Below are 25374 nucleotides of genomic sequence, written 5' to 3'. Positions count from 1 at the left end.
TCCCATGGGGTGCAGGGCCCAAGCACCTGGGCCATCCTCCACTGCACTCCCGGGCCACAGCAGAGGGCTGGCCTGGAAGAGGGGCAACCGGGACAGAATCCGGCGCCCCGACCGGGACTAGAACCCGGTGTGCCGGCGCCGCTAGGCGGAGGATTAGCCTAGTGAGCCGCGGCGCCGGCTTATATTTTTATTTTTAAGATTTTATTTACTTTTTTGGGACTAGAGTTACAGAGAGAGGGAGAGACAGAGAGGTCTTCCATCTACTACTTCACTCCCCAAATGGTCACAGTGGCTGGAGCTGAGCTGATCTGAAGTCAGGAGCCAGGAGCTTCTTCCAGGTCTTCCACGAGGGTGCAGAGGCTCAAGCATTTGGGCTTTCCCAGGCCATAGCAGGGTGCTGTGTCAGCAGAGGAGCAGCTGGGACACGAACCAGCGCCCTCATGGCATGCTGGGGCCATAGGCGGAGGCTTAGCCTGCTGCGCCACAGTGCTGGCCTTCAGATTTTCCTTTCTGCAGAGTTGGTTCGGCACTGGGTAGGGACACTTCTCCTCCCTGGGGCCACACAGATGCTTCTCCTGTGCAGTGAGCATTCAGGGGCCACGGCCGGTCACCTGATGTGGCTCAGGGCAGCGCTGGGCCTCTGGAGAACGGAGTTTCCCAGCTGCTCTGTGGGAGCCTGGCCCAAGCTGTGTGCTGACCACTGGTTGTCCCTTTGTATCTGGTCCTCCGCTCATCATGCTGCCAAGTGGCTGCCGTGAGTCTTGTCAGGGACACAATGACTTTGTCACCCTGGGCACGGCCGTCCTCAGATCCCCGCCCCCACGCCCCTGCGTCTCTCGCCAGTCTGAGCAGCTGTGTTTTGGCTGCTGACCGTCTGCTGTGAGTCTCCCTGCTCACTTGAGTGGCCTCCCCGGTGCTGTGTGAGTGCTGGGCATCCCCTTCCCTGTCCCTGTCCCTGTCGCTGCTGTGACTGCCTGGGATGTCAGCTGGGTCCTAGCAGAGCACCTGTCCCTTCCCCGCCCATCTCATGGCCACTCCTGCCTCTCTTGGCCAGGAGTGAGCACCAGTACGGGTGAGACTGCTCATGTTGGTGGCCCAGGGCCGCCTGTCCTTGTTCCAGTCCCTGTTCCTCCTGTGCCCTCTCCCAGCACCCTCCCCCTTGGTGCAGACCAGCAGCTGCTAGGCCCCTTGCCTGGTGTCCACAGCCATTGTCTTCTGTAAGGCTCTCCTTAAAGCCAGGGCTTCTCTCCTATTCCTGGCTTCCCACTTGGAGTGGTGTGCACAGCCCCTGTGGTCCCTCCCACTTGGAGTGGTGTGCACAGCCCCTGTGGTCCTGGTCCCTCCCACTTGGAGTGGTGTACACAGCCCCTGCCCTGGTCCCTCCCACTTGGAGTGGTGTGCACAGCCCCTGCCCTGGTCCCTCCCACTTGGAGTGGTGTACACAGCCCCTGGGTCCCTGGTCCCTCCCACTTGGAGTGATGTGCACTGCCCCTGCGGTCCCTCCCACTTGGAGTGATGTGCACTGCCCCTGCGGTCCCTCCCACTTGGAGTGGTGTGCACAGCCCCTGCCCTGGTCCCTCCCACTTGGAGTGGTGTGCACAGCCCTTGTGGTCCTGGTCCCTCCCACTTGGAGTGATGTGCACTGTCCCTGCGGTCCCTCCCACTTGGAGTGGTGTGCACAGCCCCTGCCCTGGTCCCTCCCACTTGGAGTGGTGTGCACAGCCCCTGCCCTGGTCCCTCCCACTTGGAGTGGTGTGCACTGTCCCTGCGGTCCCTCCCACTTGGAGTGGTGTGCACAGCCCCTGCCCTGGTCCCTCCCACTTGGAGTGGTGTGCACAGCCCCTGCCCTGGTCCCTCCCACTTGGAGTGGTGTGCACTGCCCCTGTGATCCCTTCCACTTGGAGTGGTGTGCACAGCCCTTGTGGTCCTGGTCCCTCCCACTTGGAGTGATGTGCACTGTCCCTGCGGTCCCTCCCACTTGGAGTGGTGTGCACAGCCCCTGCCCTGGTCCCTCCCACTTGGAGTGGTGTGCACAGCCCCTGCCCTGGTCCCTCCCACTTGGAGTGGTGTGCACTGCCCCTGTGATCCCTTCCACTTGGAGTGGTGTGCACAGCCCCTGTGGTCCCTCCCACTTGGAGTGGTGTGCACAGCCCCTGTGGTCCTGCTACTTGCTGTTTGCTCTGCTGCGTCCTTGCCCTGAGTGGCTGCTTTTTTGTTTTTTTTTTTTTGTTTCTTTTCTAAGGATTTATTTGTGGGAGCTGGCACTGTGGGATAGGTTAAGCCTCTACCTGCAATGCCAGCATCCCATATGGGCACTGGTTCAAGTCCTGGCTGCTCCACTTACAATCCAGCTCTCTGCTATGGCCTGGGATAGCAGCAGAAGGTGGCTCAACCTTTTGGGCCCCTGAACCCACCTGGGAGACTAGGACAAAACTCCTTCCTGCCTTCTGCCTGGTACCACCCTGGCCATTGTGGCCATAAGTTTGTTTGTTTGTTTTTGTTTTTAAGTTTTTTTTTTAATTTATTTATTTATTTATTTTTTGACAGGCAGAGTGGACAGTGAGAGAGAAAGAGCAGAGAGAAAGGTCTTCCTTTGCCGTTGGTTCACCCTCCAATGGCCGCCATGGCCGGCGCGCTGCGGCCAGCGCACCACAATGATCCGATGGCACTTGGGCCATCCTCCACTGCACTCCTGGCCACAGCAGAGAGCTGGCCTGGAAGAGGGGCAACCGGGACAGAATCCGGCATCCCGACCGGGACTAGAACCCGGTGTGCCGGCACTGCAAGGCGGAAGATTAGCCTACTGAGCCGCAGCGCCGGCCTTTTTTTAAGTTTTGAAAGAGAAGGAGAGACAAATCTATCATCTGCTAGTTCGCTCCTTGGATGCAACGGCTAGCACTGGCCAAGGCTGAAACCGGGAGCCAGGAGCCTCATCCTGGTCTCCCATGTGGGTGGCAGGGACTCAGACACTTGAGCCAACTTCCTCTGTCTTTCCAGGTTATTAGCAGAGAGCTGTGTGGGAAGAGGAGCAGCCAGGGTACGAATGGCACCCGTATAGGATGCTGGCATCACAGGTGGCGGCTTTACCTGCTGTGCCACAGCGCTGGCCCCTGCAGTGGCCTCTGGTCACGGGAGTGTGTTGGGTGTCTCCCTACCATGCACCACCATGCCAGGGCCCCATCTCATGCCATCTCTGTCTCCACATGCGTGTTTGGAGTCCTGCTCTTCTCCATCCCTGGCTCACGACCGTGGGTGACCATCACCCTCAGGATGTGGCTGGCCTCCCGACAGCGGGCCTGGGGCCTCCATTCCTGAAGATACTCCGCTCTCCTGTCAGTGCTGTCCCTGGTCCCTTCGGCAGGGCTGCAGGTCACACATGTGGCTCGTGAGCCCCGCCTCCCTTCCAGCTGCCTGTCGGGAGATTGTTGGTGCCGTGTCTTCACTGTTGTGTCACCTGGTGTCTCTGTGGGAAGTGCACCCTAACGGTCTGTCTGCTGGGTTCTGGCACGTGTGTGGCTCTCTGCTCTACCTGGAACGTGTGTCTATGAGCTGAGCTCGGGAGCCTGTTCTTTCTCTGTGAGGTCTCCAGAGGGCGTCCCTGCCCTGCGCTTGGGCCTTCCACACACACTGCCCGTGTCGAGCACCGTGGTCAGAGCTTGTCTGGGGGGTGACGTTATCCCGTTAGCAGGATTGGTGGACCCTCAAGCTGGATGCAGACGATGTGCTCAGGGCTCTTTGCAGAACACACGTCAGACTCACTGTGTGCCTGGCCTCCGCTTCACCCTGGGACGGGGGAGGTGGGGCACAGCGGCTGGGGGTTGTCGTGAGTGGCCAGTTCCCATTGCTGGCTCGTGAGACCTCGTCGTCTTGTGCATGTGGCTTCTATCCAAAAGGGGCTCCCTTGCTGGGTGCAGGAGCTGGAGGCGGGGCTCCTGGCTGGACTGAGCCGCAGTGTGGTGGGCGGTGCTGCTGGCCAGGACGTCCTGGTCACCCCAGAGAGGGGCAGTTGCCCTCTTTGCCTTCCTCCCTTGCTTTCCCACGCTGCACTGGTTTCCGGCGCGCTCGAGACAGAGGCAGCCAGGCCCTGCGTTCTGCAGTTCAGCCTCTCCCCGGGCGCCCACCGTCCTCTGCACCCGCAGACGCAGCAGCCGACTGTGCCCTCCCTCCCCTTCGGCTGTTGCCTCCTTGAGATCTCACCTGAGTGTGTGTGAGCCCTGGCAGGCTGGACACCTACCCATTGAGGGCAGCTGCTTTCCTCCTGGGCGGGGCCGGGCTGTGTCTGTTCTTTCCTGAAGACCCTTCTATCTGGCGGCGTTTCCCTTTAGTCTCACACTTCCTTCTCTCTCGCCCAGTTGTACCAGCTGTGCGTTCTCGTCATGATTTTTCTGCAATGTCTTCATCCTTACTGGATGTCCACTCCTGATTGACAGGCGCAGTCAGTGTCTGCTCCTTTGGGGGCCACTTGGTCCCTGCCCCTGGCCTGGTTGTATGTTTATGGGTTATCTTCCTTCCTTCAAAATTTGCAGGCTTTGAGAACTTTGACAGTAAGCACCCTCCCTTCTCTTCCGGACTGACTGGTCCACGCAAGGTGCTCGCGCATCTCAAGGGACTGCATAGGTAGCGAGGAGGCCAGGGAACTAGGACGGGATGAGGGTGTCAGGCTGATCACTCTGGGGGCCTGGGACTCAGAGCAGTGGACCTCGGGGCACACAGGGCCCTGCGGGGGGTGGGAGTGCTCACAGGGCTCTGTGGGTGGTGGGAGTACACACAGGGCCCTGTGGGGGTGTGGAGTGTATACAGGGCTTTGTGTGGGGGGTGGAGTGTACACAGGGCTTTGTGGGGGGGGGGTGGGAGTGCTCACAGGGCTCTGTGGGTGGTGGGAGTACACACAGGGCCCTGTGGGGGTGTGGAGTGTATACAGGGCTTTGTGTGGGGGGTGGAGTGTACACAGGGCTTTGTGGGGGGGGGTGGGAGTGCTCACAGGGCTCTGTGGGGGTGGGAGTACACACAGGGCTCTGTGGGGGTGTGGAGTGTATACAGGGCTTTGTGTGGGGGGTGGAGTGTACACAGGGCTTTGTGGGGGGGGGTGGGAGTGCTCACAGGGCTCTGTGGGGGTGGGAGTACACACAGGGCCTTGTGGGGCGTGGGGGTGCACACAGGGCTCTGTGGGGGGTGGGGGTGTACACAGGGCCCTGTCAGGGGTGGGGTTGCATACAGGGCTCTGCGGGGGTGTGGAGTGTATACAGGGCTTTGTGTGGGGGGTGGGGGTGTACACAGGGCCCTGTGGGGGGTGGGAGTGCTCACAGGGCTCTGTGGGGGATAAGGGTGCACACAGGGCTCTGGGGGTGTGTGGAGTGCTCACAGGGCTCTGTGGGGGTGGGAGTGCTCACAGGGCTCTGTGGGGGGTGGGAGTGCTCACAGGGCTCTGTGGGGGTGGGAGTGCTCACAGGGCTCTGTGGGGGTGGGAGTGCTCACAGGGCTCTGTGGGGGGTGGAGTGTACACAGGGCTCTGTGGGGGTGTGGAGTGTACACAGGGCTCTGTGGGGGGTGGGGGTACACACGGGGCCCTGTGGGGGGGTGGGAGTGCTCACAGGGCTCTGTGGGGGGTGGGAGTGCTCACAGGGCTCTGTGGGGGGTGGAGTGTACACAAGGCTCTGTGGGGGTGGGAGTGCTCACAGGGCTCTGTGGGGGTGGGAGTGTACACAGGGCCCTGTGGGGGGGTGGGGGTATACACAGGGCCCTGTGGGGGGTGGGAGTGTACACAGGGCCCTGTGGGGGGTGGGGGTACACACAGGGCCCTGTGGGGGGTGGGAGTGCTCACAGGGCTCTGTGGGGGTGGGAGTGCTCACAGGGCAGGCAGGATGCCTCCAAGGGAGACTGGACAGAGGTGCTGGCCTGGCTGCAGCACCCGTAGAGGTGTTACGCGGATCAGCCTGAGTGCTCACTTGGTGTGCTTGGAGTCTGTGTTGACAGTGGTCTTGTGATCCAGGTCAGTGAGGTGGAGCTTGCGGCCTGCTTAGTCTCACGTGCCTGTTTTCCACTTAAAGGTATGGATGACAAGAATGCAACGAAGTTGAACGAACTCATTCAGGTTGGGTAAGTAAGAGCTTGCTTTATTTTGCTTGTAAATTTTTACTTATTTATTGGAGAGACAGAAAATGAATGAGAGCGAAAGCACACACTTTTATCTGTTGGTCTACTTCTCAAATGCCCACGACAGCTGGAGCTGGCAGAGTGGGGCCCCGCTGCTCGAGCCCTCAGTGCTGCCTCCGGCGTCTGCTTTAGCAGGAGGCTGGCGTCAGAGCGGAGCAGGGACTCAGCACCCGCACAGTCGGGGTGCAGCGTGGGCGTCCTGACACTAGGACAGTGGTGGTCTGAGACGTGGCTGTCTGCCCTGGACTTCTCCGTAGTCTCGGAAACATGCAGGTGGGCCTGAGGTGCTCTTTCCTCCATGGAAACCTTCAGTGTCCTGGCAGTCCCACAGAGGTTCTCAGCCCCACTCTGGCCGTCTTCCTTCTGAGTCCCTGGCCTGTGACCATGGTCTTGACATGCCGAGATGAGCCCAGGTCTGCCTTCCTCGGTGCCTGCGTCCTTGGCCTGTGTGCTTCCTGGCCTCAGTGCCTGACTGCTGTGAGGCCTTTGCTTTCTGTGCTTCCCTGCTCTGCTGGGCCTGGGCTGCAGCTTTCTGCTCCTCCCCATCTCACTCCCTGCTGGGCCAGCCACTATGGACTGCTCTCCCTGTGACGCCTGTGCCAGGGCCTGCTGGGCCAGCCGCTATGGACTGCTCTCCAGAGAGCTCGTGGTATGAAGGACCCCACTTGACTCATCCTGCCCCTGCCAGCCTGGGCCGTGAAGCCGTCTGGAGTCCCCCCCTCCTCTGACAGTCTCCTGGCCTGTTCCCAGCCAGCAAGGGGTCTGCCCCACAAGCGTCTCTGCAGTCCCTGTCACCACCCCCCATTCCCCTCAGAGGCCTCCAGCACCCGTGTCTGCCGCACCTGTTTCTGCTCTTCCTGGGCCTTTTGTTACCTTTTCCCGGGTGAAGACTGTAGATCTGACTCATCTGTTACGTCTGCACGTTGCTTTGTAAACCACACCCCTTCTGCCCTGGCCCTGCTGTGTCCCCCCTGCCACCCTCCTACTGCACACCCTGAGTATGCTTGCTCTGCTTCCTCACTGTGTCCTGGTGGGTCAGGAGCTCCATGGACACCTGTCTCATTCTGGCCACACCTCCACGCACCATCCTTCTGTGGACCATGCTGCTCTTCCATGGCCTGGGGATTCTGCGTGTATAGATTTCACGCCGAGTGTGGGGCCCTCGTTGGTAGCTGCCCTGTCCTGTAGTGTTGGTGGTAGTCTGGCAGCTGCTTCCTGTTCCCTCAACTCTGGACATTTAATCTTGCCCAGATCCCTCTCAGCCCCTGTCCTGGAAGCGCCTGCCAGCCGCTCCGTCCCGAGCACTACCTTCCTGGCCTCTTCCTCCATCTGTTGCCTCCCTCCCCTCTGGTTGCTTTCCCCTCAGCTTCCCCCACAGACCTGGAAACTTTTGCTGTGGGCGGTGCTCAGGGCTGGCCTGTGCTGTTCTCTCTGGTGTATCACAGGTGCGTCTCTTGGATTCCTGAGGCTTCTTCTGAGCCAGACCCCACACAACTAGGTTGTATGAGCCAGAGTTGACCGGGCTGCCGAGGGCACAGGTTGCCTCTGGGATCCAGTAGAACTTCCCCTAGTGGGTCTGGCCTCCAGGAAGAGGAGTTGTCAGCCATGCCTGGAAGGTGGGCATGGTGGACGCATGCTGTGCAGCTCCCAGGAGAGCCTGTCCTCTGGCTACATGGGGGATCTACTTCAAGTCAAGAACTTGACGTGGGCTTTTGAGACGGAGACAGAGCTTCCATCCACTGGGTCACTCCCCAAATGCCTGCAACAGCCGGGGCTGGGCCAGGCCAAAGCCCAAAACTTAAAACTTCACCAAGGTATCCATGTGGGACCCAAGTACTTGAAGCATCAGTGCCTCCTCCTACGGTGTGCAGTAGCAGGAAGCTGGAGTCAGGAGTGGGGCCAGGCCTGGAGCTCAGGCACTCCAATATGAGATGTGGGTGTCTAGATGGCGCCAGACCAAACAGAACCCCCAGATCCTCAATCTTTAAAGAGAAGAAAAGGAAATAGTTGTTGAGAAAATTGCAGGGCTGTGGGAGACTTGATCCAACTGTGTGATGGAAGGTGGTGCCATATCGACGTTCCATTTCCCAAGTACCTGTGGGACCAAGGTTCCCGAGGACCTGAGGCTGGAGTACTCAGAAAGTGGAGGGGTCTTTTATGACTGCAGATATGCAGCCTTGGGAAGGGCCAGACCTGGCTTGGGTCTTTTTTTTTTTTTCTTTTAAGATTTATTTATTTATTTGAAAGAATTACACAGAGAGAGGTCTTCCATCTGATGGTTCGCTCTCCAATTGGCTGCAGCAGCCGGCGCTGTGCTGATCCGAAGCCAGGAGCTTCTTCCAGGTCTCCCACGTGGGTGCAGGGCCCAAGGACTTGGGCCATCTTCCACTGCTTTCTCAGGCTATAGCAGAAATTTGAATCGGGAGTGGAGCAGCTGGGACTTGAACCAGCGCCCATGTGGGATGCCGGTGCTGTGGGCGGCGGCTTTACCTACTACGCCACAGCACTGGCCCCTGTCTTGGGTCTTTACTGTGACCTCAGGCCCACGCTAACCTTTGCATGTGAGGTGTCTCTGTGGGTGCTCAGCAGGCAGAGACAGCTGCATCTGAATGGGACACGCATCAGGGTATGTTTGCAGAATACCCACGATTCTCCGAGAATCACACAAACTACAGGCAGAAGCAGAGCCTGGCCTCCTTCCCTGGACTCTCCAGGCCTCCTGGGGCACGCTGCTGTTCCAGTCCTGCTGTCCCCAGGGTGCAGCACATTTGGAACCATGCAGTACGTGGCTCCTTTCTCAGACACAAATGCACAGACTCGTATGACCACAGAAGAGTGAAGTGCTGGACAAACTCTTCCCTGGCCACCCCTCCTCCATACCCAGCCCTGCAGCTGCAGAGCCACATTGTCTTTGCTGTAGTTTTTCCCTTCCCAGAAAGTCATCCAAGTGGAGCCTCCGGCAGTGGCCCTCTCGGGTCGGCCTCCTGCACTCAGCAGTGTGTGCTCGGGCACGCTGTCACTCTGAGGACTTTTTTGATCTTGGAATAAGTGACCCTAGAACGTGGCCACCGGATTTTTGTGAACATTGGTTCTGGTTTTGCCCTGAGAGGCAGTGTGGTCTGACGTGAACTGGGGAGCTTCCGCCTTTCCCCCACGCACCCCAGGTGTTCTTTCAGGCAGTTTGTTTTTCTGAGCCTTCCAGGGGGTATGAGGCAGTGTCTTTCTGCTTTGATCTGCATTTTCCTGGTGCCTAGTGATGCACAACTTCTCCAGTGCCCGTTTTCTTGTTGCTGCCTCTAGCTAGAGTTCCAGGACCTGTCCGCATTGCGTGCATTTTCTCCATCTGTGGCGTCCCTTTTCATTGTCTCAACAGTGTCTCCCGACGTCACTGTCTCCTGTGGCTTGTGTAGTGCCTGAGAGCCCTATGCCTTGCCCTGTGCAGCACATCCCCCACCCCAGAAAGGACTGTCCCCTCTGAGTTGCTTGTGCCCTGGCAGAGGGCAGCTGGCGGCCGTGTGGTCTGCTCAGGGCCTGGGCTTCCTGCTGTATTCTATCCAGTTGTCGCTTCTTCAGCAGCAGATGTTTGATTTTAAGAACAAACAGAATATTTGTACAGGTGAACAGCAGGAGGACAGCGGTCAGGGGCCTGTGGGCTCCGCTCCGGGATGACCACCAGAAGCGATGAAATACTGAGCTTCCTGTGCAGACCCGTTCCCCTTAGCTGTGAGTCTCCTGAGTGAGAGAATTGAAGAAACAAATTCAGGAGTAAATGAATTGAGAAAAGATCTCAGCTAAAATGAGAGTTTACTACCTGTTCACAGTGCACAGGCCTTGAATCAAGCGTGTGCCTATGAGGGTAAATGGTGTGTGAGAGGAAAGCTAGGGCCCCTGCTCATGGAGCTCCATTTTCCTGGTAGCCTACACGATGCATATTGGGATGCAGAGAGTGCCCTCTGTGTGGTCAGGTTCAGTTTGAAGTAGGCTTGTGATTGTAGCACAGGTAATACCACCTCAAGCTCCTGTGCCCCAAGGACTCCTGGCCTGGCCTTTCAGTTTGGGCTAGTAGGTGGGGAGGCAGGCACGTACCACATCCTGGGCCTGCGCCAGGCCTATGCATCCTCTCCTGTCAGGGTGGACGCGGCTCTGGACGCTGTGTTGTGCCCTAGCCTATGGCTGCTCTTGGAATTCCACTTTGAGAGGAAAGGAAGAGAGGTCACCTATTAATCCAAAGAGTGCGCTTGTGGGCATTAGCCCAGCAGCTGAGACCCTGCCCCCCCTGGGAGTACTGCATCAGCACTCAGCTCTGCCACCTATTTGTGACTTCTGTGGGAGACACTGGTGATGGCTCAGATGATTGGGTTCTTGCCACACACTTGGGAAGCCTGGATTAAATGCCTGGCTTCAAGATTCAGACTGCCCAAGCCCCAGCCATCATGGGCATTTGGGGACGGAGCCAGTATGTAGGAGCCTTTGCTCTCTCTGCCTCTCATATCAAAAATATGTTTTTTAAAGTGCACTGACTTTCACTGAAGAAAAAAAAGGAAGTAAAAAATAGCTAAATGGAAAATGTGATTATCACAAACCCAAGGTGGCACATGGCATAGCTTCACCTGTTCTTGCTGGCTATGTTTGGTTTTGGGGGCAGATGGTTCAAACAGTGACCAGCAGTTGCATCCATTTGTCTCCAGAGCCTGTGACTCTGGAGAGGTGGTTTAAGAATCAGCTCAATCGCTGAATCACTGAATCACTGCTCTTTTAAGGTATTTGTCGGGTCTCTTCTGTAGCCACTGCTGTACCACTGCTCTGCTTATTTCTTCTTGGATAATAAGGTGGTACAAGAATTTTGTCTCAAAGTGTTATCTCATCTCCAAACTATCCCCAGACCAAAAGAGAGTGTGAGATGGACACCTGCTTATGGGTCTCCTTTACTGTTGGCCTCCTTTACCTAAGCCTCACCTCTGCTGCTCCTTCTGCTCTTCCCCATTCCTTAAGACTCTTGTCTGTCTGAATAACCTGTGAACACTCACTTAAACCCTAAATGTTCAGGAGGCGACACCGAAACAGTCTGTTTTGCATTGACACTCCATAATGCCAAATTAATATCTACTTTTGTTGAAAAGCGGAGAGAAATCTTACATCCATTGGTTCATTCCCCAAATGCCTGTAACAGCCAGGGTACCCTGGAACCCGATCAAGGTCTCCCACAGAGGTGACAGGGACCCAGGTAGTTGGGCTGTCACCTGCTGCCTCCCAGAGTGCACAGCAGCATTGAGCTGGGGCGGCAGCAGAGTGACTGGGACTCACACCCAGGAACCTTGGTGTCCCAGGTGGTGTCCTAGCTGCCGCACCAACACCTGCCCCAAAGCTGCTCCCTCTTTAAGGACAGGGCACAGCTGTGTCTCCTGAGCTATGGAAGTGGTGGTGACGCCCAGTTACCCGTAGAGAACCCAGCCCCAGCTGGCTGCATGCAGTTGACATGGGCGTCCCTCTCATGCTGTTTCATTTGGAGCCATTGCTCACATTCTGATCTTCAGTCTCAGGCATCGTTGTTTTAGAAATAACTTTTTTTAAAAGATTATTATTGATTTTATTTCAATTCTAGAATCAGACAGCACTTCATACCATAAAATAGAAGTGGTGTTCCTAAAATAATGTTTTTGGAAATTGCACAAGTTAGAGGTGGGTGGTTCCAAGATGGCGGGATAGGGAGGGAACTTACTAGTATAGTCCAGAAGATAGTTTAGTAAAAGTGGAGATAGTGTAGTCTCAGGGAAGAGTTAAGGAAAAAATGGCAGAGGAAACTTCCGTAATTAGAGGGACACGGTGGACCTATGTGGAGGGCGTGGGCACCCATGGCTCAGGACACCAGCAGCCTAGAGCCTCCACACCAGCACTGCAAAGTGAGGTTAGAAGAAGCCACAGTAGCCAATGACAGTGGCAGAAAAGCGGCAAGAAGAACCTAGAGGGCACGAGGCTTGAAGCCCTGTGGGGGGAAGTACATCAGCCTAGCTAGAGGAAAGAAAAAATAAAACGACATTATGGACACCATTCTCTCTGTCCAAACACCTTACAAAGGCATACAAGCCGATAGAGCGGGCGCGATTTTTTTGACATACTTAACAGCTGCGCCAGCTTGGGGCTATGCCTGGCAGTCAGCTGAGTGGAGAAACCTGACTCTGGTGGGGAGTAATAACAGGAGACTAAGACCTAATAACTGTGGAGCTTCTGAACCTGGACTGTTGGGGGGGGGGAACTGAGCATGTGTGGGAGAACTCATGGTGTGGCCAAGACTTTGAGTAGTCTCAGTGGGAGATGCCACAAGCTTGGGCGGCCCTGCCTACCTGATGAGAGACATTGCAGGGGAATCTGAACTTACACTGAGGACTGCACAAATCCTTTGTATAGTCCTTGGGATGGAGCAGACGAATATAAAACCCACTGGGACTAGCACACAGACACTGATCGCCATCAAGGAGAAGAGCTCAGCTGAGTGAAATTACTTCCCTTCTGATTAACAAAAAAAGAAAGATGGGGCCGATGCCGTGGTTCACTTGGTTAATCCTCTGCCTGTGGTGCCAGCATCCCATATGGGCGCCAGGTTCTAGTCCTGGTTGCTCCTCTTCCAGTCCAGCTCTGCTGTGGCCCAAGAAGGCAGTGGAGGATGGCCCAAGTGCTTGAGCCCTGCACCCGCATGGGAGACCAGGAGGAAGCTCCTGGCTCCTGGCTCCTGGCTCCTGGCTTCGGATTGGCGCAGTGCCAGCTGTAGCGGCCATTTTGGGGGTGAACCAACGGAAAGAAGACCTTTCTCTGTCTCTCTCTCTCACTGTCTAACTCTATATATCAAATAAAAAAATTTTTACTACACCAAACCTGGGTGTGTCACCTTAGGCACGCCCTTAATAACCAAGAAGAACTGAATAGAGCTCTCTGGCCACACCCATCACAAGCATCTAGAGATTCACTGAAAGCAGACAGTCCACTTATCTACAGTCATAGCACAAAGAAAAAAGCTGTCACAACAGGAAAAAAGAGAAACCAACAAGTATCTCCACAGATGCCGAACAGCAAACACTACAACCTAAGAAGGATAAGGAAGACAAAATGACGCTCCCAAAAGAACATGACAAGATTATGAAGACGAGATAGAAGAAATGCAAGAAATGGAACTTAAAAAATTGATGATAAGAATACTTAGAAGTAATCAAAAACACACAAACTTCTGAAATCCATGCAGGACATGAAAGAAAATCTCTCTCATGAAAATGAAATCTTAGGAGGAATCAAAATGAAATGAAGAACTCAATAGAACATGAAATTGAGATGTTGAAGAGAAATCAAAATGAAATGAAGACTTCAATAGAACAAATGAAAAACACAGTTGAGAGTCTTAAAAACAGAATCAGTGAGGCAGAAGAGAGAATTATCGGACTTAGAAGACAGAGCACAGGAAAGTATACAGTCAAACCAAAGAGGAAATTAGAAATCTAATAAATATTGTTGGGAATCTACAGGATGCTATTAACCCAACATTCAAGTTCTAGGAGTTCCTGAAGGCATGGAGAGAGAGAATGGTTTAGAAGGCCTTTGTAGTGAGATACTAGCAGAAAACTTCCTGGGTTTGGAGAAAGAAAGAGACCTCCAAGTACAGGAAGCACAGAACTCCCAATAGACATGACCATAAAAGTTCCTCACCACGACACATTGTACTCAAACTCACCACAGTGAAACATAAAGACAAGATTCTAAAATGTGCAAGAGAGAAACACCAGATTACGTAATCTCAGAGGATGTCCAATTAAACTCCCAGCAGACTTCTCATCAGAAACCCTACAGGCTAGGAGGGAATGGCGAGATATAGCCCAGGTACTGAGAGGAAAAACTGCCAGCCCAGAATATTATATCCTGCAAAGCTCTTATTTGTGAATGTGAAATAAAGACCTTTCATAGCAAATAGAAATTGAAAGAACTTGTCACCACTCGTCCAGCCCTGCAAAAGATACTTAAAGATGTGTTACACACAGAAAAACGGCCATCAATACGAAAGAAGGTAAAGGAAGAAAACCTCCCAGTAAAAGATCACAGGAAGTTCAAAGCATATATTAGAAATATCTTTGGAAAAATGGCAGGGCAAAGTCACTACTTATCAATAGTCATATTGAACGTTAATGGCCTCAGCTCTCCAAAAGACACAGACTGGCTGAATGGATTAAGGAACAAAACCCATCTGTTTGCTGCTAATAAGAAACACATCTTTCCAACAAAGGTGCATGCAGACTGAAAGTGAATGGTTGGAAAAAGATATTCCATACCAACAGAAATAAAAAAAGAGCTGGCATAGCCATCTTAATATCAGACAAAATAGACTTTAACACAAAAACTGTTAAAAGGGACAAATAAAGGCACTAAATAATGATTAAGTGGTCAATTCAACAGGAAGATGTAACTATTGTAAACGTATATGTACCTAATTACAGGGCACTGGGCTATTTAAAACATGTGTTAAGGGACTTAAAGGGAGACTTAGACTCCAATACAATAATGAAGTATTGAAGTCCTCCACTTTAATTTTTTTAAAGATTTATTTACTTGAAAGAGTTATACAGAAAGAAGAGAGGCAGAGAGAGAGAGAGAGGTCTTCCATCCACTGGTTCACTCCCCAGTTGGCTGCAATGGCTAGAGCTGCTCCTAAAGCCAGGAGCCAGGAGCTTTTTCCCACTTCCACGTGGGTACAGGGGCCCAATGACTTGGGTCATCTTCTTGCTGTTTTCCCAGTCCATAGCAGAGAGCTGAATCAGAAGAGCAGCCGGGACTAGAAGCTGCGCCCATATGGGGTGCCATTACTTTAGGCCAGGGTGTTAACCTGCAGTGCCACAGTGCCGGCCCCCAGTACTTCATTTTCAGCAACAGACGAATCAACCAGACAGAAAATCAACAAGGAAACAGTGGATTTAATCATCATTATAGAACAAATGGATCTGACATATATCTACAGAACTTTTCATCCTACAGAATACACATTCTTCTCAGCAGTGTGTGGAACTTTCTCTAGGATTGACCACATACTAGGCCATAAAGCAAGTCTCAGCAAATTCAAAAGAATCTAAGTCATACCATGCATCTTCCCAGACCACAGTGGAATGAAGCTGTAAATTAGCAACGCAGGAATCCCTAGAGCATGTGCAAATACACGGAGACTAAACAACATCCTTCTAAATGAACAGCGAGTCCTAGAAGAAATCAAAAACTTTCTGGAAGCAAATGAAGATAACACAGCATATCAAAACTTATGGGATACAGCAAAAGCAGTGTTAAGAGGAAAGTCTTTAGCAATCAGAAACATCATAAAATTAGGCACCAAATAAATGAGCTATCAGTGCATCTCAAGGATCTAGAAAAACTACAGCAAACCAAACCCAAAACTAGTAGAAGAGAAATAATTTAAGTTAGAGAAGAAATCAACAAAATTGAATAAAAAAAATTAGAAAAGATCAAAATGAAGAGCAAATTTTTTGAAAAACAAAATTGACACACCGTTGGCCCAACTCACTAAAAACAGGAAAGACCCAAATCAGTAAAATTAGAAATGAAAAAGGGAATGTAGCAACAGACACCACAGAAATAAAAAGTCATCAGAAATTACTACAAAGAGCTGTATGCCAACAAACTAGGAAATCTATCAGAAATGGATAGATTGTTGGACACCTACAACCTACCTAAATTGAACTATGAAGACATAGAAAACCTAAACGGGGGCGGCACTGTGGCTCACCGCTTGCGGTGCTGGCATCCCATATGGGCACCAGGTTCCAGTCCAGCTCTCTGCTGTGGCCCAGGAAGGCAGTGGAGGATGGTGCAAGTGCTTGGGGCCCTGCACCCGCGTGGGAGACCTTAATTCCTGACCCTGAGAACATAGATGCAAAAATCCTCAATAAAATTCTGTCCAGTAGAATAAAACAACACATCAGAAAGATCATCCACCCAGACCAAGTGGGATTTATCCCTGGTATGCAGGGATGGTTCAGTGTTTGCAAATCAATCATTGTGATACACCACATTAACAAACTGCAGAAGAAAAACCATATAATTATCTCAATAGATGCAGAGAAAGCATTTGATAAAATACAACACCCTTTCATGATGAAAACTCTAAGCAAATTGGGTATAGAAGGAACATTCCTCAACACAATCAAGGCAATTTATGAAAAACCCACAGCCAGCATCCGACTGAATGTGGAAAAGTTGGAAGCATTTCCACTGAGATCTGGTACCAGACAGGGATGCCCACTCTCAGCATTACTATTCAATATAGTCCTGGAAGTCTTAGCCAGAGCCATTAGGCAAGAAAAAGAAATTAAAGGGATACAAATTGGGAAGGAAGAACTCAAACTATCCCTCTTTGCAGACGATATGATTCTTTATTTTAGGGGATCCAAAGATCTCCACCAAGAGACTATTGAAACTCATAGAAGAGTTTGGCAATGTAGCAGGTTATAAAATCAGTGCACAAAAATCAACAGCCTTTGTATACACAGACAATGCCACGGCTGAGAAAGAACTTCTAAGGTCAATCCCATTCACAATAGCTACAAAAGAAAAATACTTTGGAATAAACTTAACTAAGGATGTCAAAGATCTCTAAAATGAAAATTACAAAACCTTAAAGAAATAAAAGAGGATACCAAAAAAATGGAAAAAACCTTCCATGTTCATGGTTTGGAAGGAACAATATCAAAATGTCCTTTCTCTGAAAAGCAATTTATAGATTCCATGCAATATCAATCAGAATACTAAAGACATTCTTTTCAGATCTAGAAAAAATGATGCTGAAATTCATATGGAGGCATAGGAGAGCTCGAATAGCTAAAGCAATCTTGTACAACAAAAACAGAGCAGGAAGCATCACAATACCAGATTTCAAGACATATTACAGAGCAGTTGTAATCAAAACAGCCTGGTACTGGTACAGAAACATGGATAGACCAGTGGAACAGAATAGAAACACCAGAAATCAAACAAATAGAACCAACTTATATTTGATCAAGGATCTAACACCAATTCCTGAAGCAAGGACAGTCTATTCAACAAATAATGCTGTGAAAACTGGATTTCCACGTGCAGAAGTATGAAGCAAGACCCCTACCTTACACCTTACACAAGAATCCACTTAACATGGATTAAAGATCTAAATCTATGACGTGACACCATCAAATTATTAGAAAACATTGCAGAAACCATGCAAGATATAGGCACAGGCAAAGACTTCTTGGAAAAGACCACAGAGGCACAGGCAGTCAAAGCCAGAATTAATGATTAGGATTATATCAGATTGAGACGTTTCTGTACTGCAAAAGAAACAGGAAAGTGAAGAGGCAACTGACAGAATGGGAAAAATATTTGCAAATTATGCAACTAATGAAGGATGCATAACCAGAATCTACAAATAGATGAAGAAACTCCATAACAACAAAACAAAGAACCCACTTAGGATATGGGCCAAGGACCTAAATAGACATTTTTCAAAAGAGGAAATCCTTGGCTGGTGCCGCGGCTCAGTAGGCTAATCCTCCACCTGCAGCGCCGGCATCCCGGGTTCTAGTCCCAGTCAGGGCGCCGGATTCTGTCCCGGTTGCTCCTCTTCCAGTCCAGCTCTGTGCTGTGGCCTGGGAAGGCAGTGGAGAATGGCCCAAGTGCTTGGACCCTGCACCCGCAGGGGAGACCAGGAGGAAACACCTGGCTCCTGGCTTCGGATTGGCGCAGTGCCGCCATTTGGGGGGTAAACAAGTGGAAAGGAAGACCTGTCTGTCTCTCTCTCTGACTGTCTAACTCTGCCTGTCATAAAAAAAGGAAATCCAAACGGCCAACAGACATGAAAAAATGTTCAGGATCACTAGCCATCAGGGAAATGCAAATCAAAACCACAGTGAGGTTTCACCTCACGCTGGTTACAATGGCTCACATACAGAAATCAACTAACAGATGCTGGCAAGGATGTGGGGAAAAAAGGGACACTAACTCACCGTTGGTGGGAATCAAACTAGTAAAGCCACAATGGAAGTGAGTTTGGAGATTCCTCAGAAACCTGAATATAGCCCTACCACAGCCGTCCCACTCCTTGGAATTTACCCAAAGGAAATTAAATTGGCAAATAAAAGAGCTGTCTGCACCTCAGTGTTTATTCCAGCTCAATTCACAATTGCTAAGACCTGGAATCAACCTAGTGCCCATCAACAGAAGACTGGATAAAGAAATTAAGGGATATGTACTCTATAGAATACTATACAGCAGTAAAAAAAAAAAAAAGAATCCAGTCATTTGCAACAAGATGGAGGAATCTGAAACACATCATGCTGAGTGAAATAAGCCAGACCCAAAGGGACAAATATCACATGTTCTCCCTGATATGTGACAACTGAGCACCTAAAAGGACACCTGTAGGAGTGAAGTGGACACTATGAGAAGCAGTGACTTGATCAGCCCTTGTCCTGTCGAGGAACAGCCCACTTTCTCATTCTTTTTAGTATTTTCTTGTTCTACTTAATACCATTGGTTGAACTCTTTAATTAATGGACAATTATTCTTAGGTGTTCGAATTTCACTGAAAAGTGTTCCCTGTTAAAAATAAGACTGGGAATAAGAGAGGGAGGAGTTGTACAGTTTGGCACATGCTCACTCGGACTTACCCCTAATGGTAGAGCTAGAAACGTGCCATGGGACTCCACATCCCATTAAGTTGACAGGTACCAATGCCATCTTGTTAAAGTGATCAGTTTAAGTTCATAATTGATCATATAGATAAGACTGTCAAAGGGATCACATAAATAAGACCGGTGTCTGCTAATAATAATTGGTAGAATTAAAAAGGAGAGAACGATCCAACATGGGAAGCAGGATACACAGCAGAATCATAGATTGGCAAATGCCCTAAACAGCACTCTGGCCTCAGAATCAGAATTAAGGCATTTGGTTCTGGCTACAATGCCTATGAAAGTTTCTCAGGCATGGAAAGCAGTGACACTGTGGCAAAAAAAATAAAAAAGAAGACCTAAATGAAAGATCTCTTTGAGGGAGATCCCAGCAGAAAGAAGGGGCCGTCAAAGGAGGAGGTGCCTTTCTCTGAAGGGAGGAGAGCTTCTACATTGATGATGGCCTTATAAATGAGGTCGGAGTTTGTGAACTCAAGAAAGCCTTGGCAGCTCATGACAAGGTCCTCGGGTGATTACGGACATCATAAATAAGAGTGTCAGTTGTTAAATCAACAATGGGAGTCACTGTACACTTATTCCCCATGTAAAATCTGTGTCCTTAATGTGTTGTACTATGCAAATTAACGGTTACAGTAGTATTCAAACAGTACTTTATACATTGTGTGGGTGCAATCTTGAAATTTTTACTTAGTATATACTAAGTCGATCTCTATGTAAAGATAATTAAAATGAATCTTAATGAAGAATGGGATGGGAGAAGGAGTAGGAGATGGGATGGTTTGTGGGTGGGAGGGTGGTTATGGGGGGAAAATCCGCTATAATCCAAAAGTTGTACTTTTGAAATTTATATTAAATAAAACTTTAAAAAATAAAGTATGACAAGAAAAAAATTTGTACAAGTAATATGTAAATATGTTTTCATAGGTTTCAGACAATACAAATATAAGATTGTCCCTACCATCCCATCCCATTCTTCTCACTATAAATAACCACTGTGAGGGGCCAGCGCCATGGTACAATAGGTTCATCCTCCGCCTGCAGCACTGACATCCCATGTGGGCGCTGGTTCTAGTCCTGGCTGCTCCTCTCCAATCCCACTCTCTGCTGTGGCCTGGGAAAGCAGTAGAAGATGGCCCAAGCGCTTCAGCCCTTACACCCGTGTGGGAGACCCGGGAGAAGCACCTGGCTCTCTGCTTCAGATCAGCACAGCTCCCGCCCTTGTGGCCATTTGGGGAGTGAACCAACAGATGGAAGACCTTTCTGTCTCTCCCTCTCACTGTCTATAACTCTATCTTTCAAACAAATAAAAAAATCTTTAAAACAAAATAAGCGCTGTGCTAATTTCATGTGTGTCCATCTCAGTTTTTTTCCTAGGAAATTCACATGCACAGATGCATGTATAAGTATGCATGGATTTGAATAGAATCTTCTGTATTGACGTGTCAGTCATCTTACCATTGGTGTACTGTGACTTTTTTCACTATTTTTTTTTTTTTAAGATTTATTTTATTTAAAAGGCAGAGATGCAGAGGCAGAGAGAAAGAGAAGTCTTCCATCCCGGTTCACTCCCAAAATAGCCTCAATGGCTGGAGCTGTGCCGATCAGAAACCAGGAGCCTGGAGCTTAATCCAGGTCTCCTACACGGGTGCAGGAGCCCAAGAACTTGGGCCATCCTCTCCTGCTTTCCCAGGCCATAGCGGAGAGCTGGAGTGGAAGTGGAGCAGCTGGACCCAAACCAGCGGCCATACAGGATGCCGGCGCTCACGCAGCAGCTTTACCTGCTGTGCCACAGCGCTGTTTGGTAACAACTGAGCAGCTGGGACCGGTGCAGCGCTCTTCCTCTTACCTGATTGCAGCTAGGAGTTGGGCAGTCATGCACGTTGATGAAAGAGAAAGGCATAAAACAGTAAATGCATACCCTGAGCACGTTGTAAGACGGAGGCCCACGTTCACTCACCAGCCGCTCCGCTGCTGTGCACGCCTTGGAATTTCATTATTTTTCAGAAACTCCAAAGAAGATGCATTCTTTGTGACTTCCAGTTTTAAAACCAAGCAAAAAGGGCCGGCGCTGTGGCGCAGCAGGTCGAACCTTCACTTGCAGTGCCGCCATCCCATGTGGGTGCTGATTCAAGTGCCGGCTGCTGCACTTCTGCTCCAGCTCTCTCTCTGGCCCTGGAAAGCAGTGGGAGGTGCCCAAGTGCCTGGCCTGCCACCCATTTGGAAGACCCCACAAAGCTTCCTGGCTTTAGCCAGACCCATCCTTGGTCGTTGTGGCTCTTTGGGGAGTGAACTAGTAGAAGAATCTCTCTGTCCTCTTACTGTAACTCTTTCAAATAAATAAATAGAATAAAAATGTAAAAAACACCTAGAACTTTGGGCCCAGAGCAAGGAGACTTGAGTATATTCAAATATCTCAGTCTTTATTTGTCTTATCTACATTAACTTGACCACCCATCATTTTTTTTTTTTAAAGAAAAATTTATTTATTTATTTGTGAGGCAGAGTTACAGACAGAGCAGAGGGAGGGACAGAGAGGTCTTCCATCCACAGGTTCACTCCCTAAATGGCTGTAATGGTGGGGGCTGAGCTGATCCAGAGCCAGGAGCTTCTTCCAGGTCTCCCATGTGGGTGCAGGGGCCCAAGGATCTGGGCCATCCTCCACTGCTTTCCCAGGCCACAGCAGAGAGCTGGATCGGAAGTGGAGCAGCCAGGACAGAACCAGCGCTCACATGGGGGTACTGGTGCTGCAGGCTGAGGCTTAACCTACCATGCCACAGCATCTGTCCCCCACCCACCATATTTTTAAAACAACTATTTTTCTTGATTCCTTAATTACGTAGTATTTCTTTGTGTAATTCCCGTTTTCCTACAGCTGTGGCAAACAGATGGGGGGAGGCCTCCAGCCCCTGGCCCAGCTGTAGGTGGTGGTTTACGTAGGCTGTGAGTCTCCTGGGTCCTGAGGGACGGTGCTGATGGAGCAAGGGAGTTACATCCAGGTGGAGCGATGGCTGGCGTCCGACAAACTGCAGAGCAGGGCTGTCCCAGAGATGGGACCCGCCCATGCCGAGCAAGGCACCGCTGTTTCCTGGGAACAGCAGGAGTCTGTTGTTGGGAGGCACAGAGGGGCCTCTGTCCTCTGTCCTGGGAAGGCCTAGTCCCGCCTGCTGCAGCTCAGTGCACCTCGCCACTGGCCCTTCCTTCCGTTTGTGCACAGGCTCAGTGTCTCTTCCCAATTCTTTCCCCAGGGCTACGACAGTGCGCTACAAGGGGAGAAATCTGCGGATCAAAGCACCCATGTGTCGGGCTCTGAAGAAGCTCTGTGACCCTGACGGTACGTGAGCGTCCTGCAGCCCCACACCACAGCTGGCCTTTGCGTGCTCCACAGCGCGATGGACAGGCTGAGCTGTGCTCTTCTGTGTCTGAGTCTGTAATCCCAGTCCCGTGAGTGGACAGCTCTGGAGTTGGAAGCTCCTGGTTCCAGCAGCATGTCCACTCTGTAAGTCCAGCTTAACTAGAAGCCGTGGGACATCTAGAAAGAGTGAGCCCTGAGCCACTGCCTGGAGTGTCTCGTGGCCTGGTCTGTGGCCTGCCTTTGCAGAGTGTGGGTGGTCTGGCATTCCTCCCTCCTCTGTCAGGGTCTCTCCGCCACCCAGTTGTCTCTGCCCACAGCTGTCTGACTGTCAGCGGGCACATGCTGAACTGACCTGTTCCGTCCCTGTCGTAGGCTTGAGTGACGAGGAGGACCAGAAGCCAGTGCGCCTACCCCTCAAAGTTCCTGTGGAGCTCCAGCCACGGAACAACCACGCGTGGGCCCGCGTGCAGAGCCTTGCTCAGAACCCGCGCCTCAGGTACCCTGGCCGTGCGCGTGGAGGCCGTCAGCGCCTGGACAGGGCTCTAGGGGCCGTGTGTGGCCCTCCCTCACATACCCTCTTGTGAGAGCAGCACGTGAGGACGGTGGGGTGCGGGAAGGCATTGGCATGGGGTCCTGGGACTCCAGCGGTCTGGGGCACAGCTGGGACCCTCTTGAGGGCTCGCTAAGAATTGTGGGAAGGAAGGGCAGCTCCAAACTCTTCCTTACCGTCTCCACAAAGCCCCGCTGTCCCTCTCGGCATTTCTCGTGTCAGAGCTGAGGTTAGACGCTAAGTCTGCAGCCCGGTGGCTCCCGAGGCCTGTGGGAGCCTCACGCCCTGTCGTCTGCAGGATGATTGTGGAGCTGCACCGCAAGGTCTCCAGTCTCATCGAGTTCCTGAAGCAGAAGTGGGCGCTGCACGAAGTGCGGATTGTATCTTTTTCCTGACATCTGCTGCTTGGGTGTGGGCCCCATGGGTTGTGATGTGGAGTTAGAACTAAAACCAGAGCCTTCCCTGGGCCTGGACAGCCCCAGTCTGTGTGGTCAGACACCTGGCCCATGGGATGTGGCTGAGGGACCCATTTTGATGCCTCTTTGATGTCGCTGGGCTGGCCCTGCCCATTCCCCAGGTCCGCAAGGTGACTGACAGGTGCACGTTGCCCGGGGTTGGCGTGAGGAAAGGGTGCGTGACCCCAGCACTGACGGTGTGGGGCAGCCTCGCTCTCATTGCCCTGCAGGGTGGGTGCGCTGTTGGGGTGGTTCCTTGACGGTGTGTTCAGCGCAAGACGCTGGAGGAGCATCAGGTGCAGGGCCCGTGCAGCACACCAGCACAGGAAAGGGTGACCCTGCACCTGTTCCCAGGCGAGAACTGCACGCTGACACCGCTGCCCGGCGTGGCCCGCGTGGTGCACTCCAAGGCCTTCTGCACCGTGCACTGGCAGGAGGGCGGCCGGTGCAAGCAGAACTCAAAGGACACTCACACGCTGCCCCCCGCCCAGATCCTGGGCATCCAGAGCGGGCAGGGGACAGCCCGAGGCCAGGTGAAGTGCCCTCGCAGCGGTGCCGAGGGCAAGGGTGGGGGGCGGCCTCTTCCCACCGATGCCTCACAGAGCTCTGGAGAGAGTTCCCCCGAAAGTGGTCCTGGGGAGGGGGCTGCACCATGCCTGAGCAGCCCAGACGCCACTGACAGGCCTTCCCCTGGGCACCAGGAGGTGGGGGTGCAGCTTGAGAAGACCTCCCGGGCCCTGGCTGACAGTGGGGATGGCCCCACGCGGGAGCCAGGGTCCTTGCCATGTACCTGTGGCCAGCTACCAGACCTGGATGACGAGCTCTCGCTCCTCGACCCGCTGCCCCGCTACCTGAAGTCCTGTCAGGACCTCATCGTCCCGGAGCAGTGCCGCTGTGCGGACTCACGGCTTGGGAGGGAGCCCCCTCCTCCGAGTGCGGCCGCTTCCCCAGAGACGCGTGTCCCCGGCGGTGAGGAGGCTGCCGACTTCATCCCACCTGGCCCAGAGCCTCTGCCCGGCCCTGGGCTCCCACCAGACGTTTGCACTAAAGACTGCCCAGACACGCCCGTGGAGGAGCCCAGGGAGAAGGGAAGCCTCTCGGAGCCACCGCCTCAGGGACAGCCCCCTCCCACCAGGCCCCCGAAGGAGCTCCCGGCCAGCCGGCTGGCCCAGCAGCTCCGGGAGGAGGGCTGGAACCTGCAGACCTCCGAAAGCCTTACGCTGGCCGAAGTCTACCTCATGATGGGCAAGCCCAGCAAGCTGCAGCTGGAGTACGACTGGCTGGCCGTGCTGGGCCCCGAGGGCCGCCCCGGCTCCCCGCCCGCTGTCCACAGGCAGCGGCTCCTCAGCTGCCTCCTGAGGCTCATCTCCACTGAGGTCAGCCCCAAGCTGGTAAGTGGGCAGGCCTGTCCTGCGGGGCTGCGGGGCTGCTCATGTCCACTCCTCTCCCCTGAGGTCAGCCCCAAGCTGGTAAGTGGGCGGGCCTGCCCTGCGGGGCTGCGGGGCTGCTCATGTCCACTCCTCTCCCCTGAGGTCAGCCCCAAGCTGTAAGTGGGCGGGCCTGTCCTGCGCGGCTGCTCATGTCCACTCCTCTCCCCTGAGGTCAGCCCCTGGGCCTGTCCTGTGGGGCTGCTCATGTCCGCTCCCAAGCTGAGTTCCGTGGCCAGCAGGCAGCGACCACGGGGCAGGGGAGCAGGGCCCCACGTAACGAGGCGGAGGCCCTTTGCCAGCCATGCTGCTTTCTCTTGGGTCAGGATCTTTCCCTGCGAGGCCTGGGGAACACAGTGGGATGCAGGGCTGATCTTGTGGGGCTCCGAAGAGGATGACAGTGACAGGCTGTGCTCTGGTCCTGTCCGTGCCTGGGAGTCTGCCAGGCCTTGCGCGTGCAGGCTGAAGGGCGTGTGGGCAGTGTGAGGGCAGCGGTGAGGTCAGTTGTCCGAAAAACCTAGCAGGTTTCTGCAGGGGAGGGGCAGGTCGAGCCTGCTGCGGTGCAGGCCATGCGTGGTGATGCCAGAGAGAGCGGTTGCTGTTCCAGAACCGAGGTCAGCAGTGGGGACCCTTGCTGGAGGCGTGTGCTGGGGGCATGGGGAAGAGCAGCGTGTGACGCTTACCAGGAGGTGGTCCGCAGAGCCCGCAGACTGGCCGCAGGCGGCCCTGCTGA

The 25374-nt window shown here is 52.7% G+C and overlaps 1 protein-coding gene across 5 annotated transcripts in view; it reads left to right on the top strand.

Annotated features, from left to right (window-relative positions):
- The window catches only part of CRAMP1 (cramped chromatin regulator 1), a 56760-nt gene that overhangs the window by 15272 nt on the left and 16114 nt on the right, over nt 1–25374 (top strand). For 4 of the 5 annotated variants that reach the window (XM_089321896.1, XM_089321895.1, XM_051830289.3 and 1 more), the window contains exons 6-10: nt 6048–6096; nt 22103–22188; nt 22582–22705; nt 23058–23139; nt 23487–24605. In XM_089321896.1, coding sequence (XP_089178022.1) covers nt 6048–6096; nt 22103–22188; nt 22582–22705; nt 23058–23139; nt 23487–24605 — 1460 coding nt within the window. The remainder of the gene's footprint in view (nt 1–6047; nt 6097–22102; nt 22189–22581; nt 22706–23057; nt 23140–23486; nt 24606–25374) is intronic. The other variant, XM_070064137.2, reaches the window with a different exon arrangement.

This window comes from Oryctolagus cuniculus, chromosome 19 (genome assembly GCF_051225735.1).
Source record: "Oryctolagus cuniculus isolate XC-2025 breed Fujian yellow rabbit chromosome 19, ASM5122573v1, whole genome shotgun sequence".
Lineage (NCBI taxonomy): Eukaryota > Metazoa > Chordata > Mammalia > Lagomorpha > Leporidae > Oryctolagus > Oryctolagus cuniculus.
Note: the sequence above shows the minus strand (reverse complement) of the source record. Positions and strands in the feature narration are given on the sequence as shown.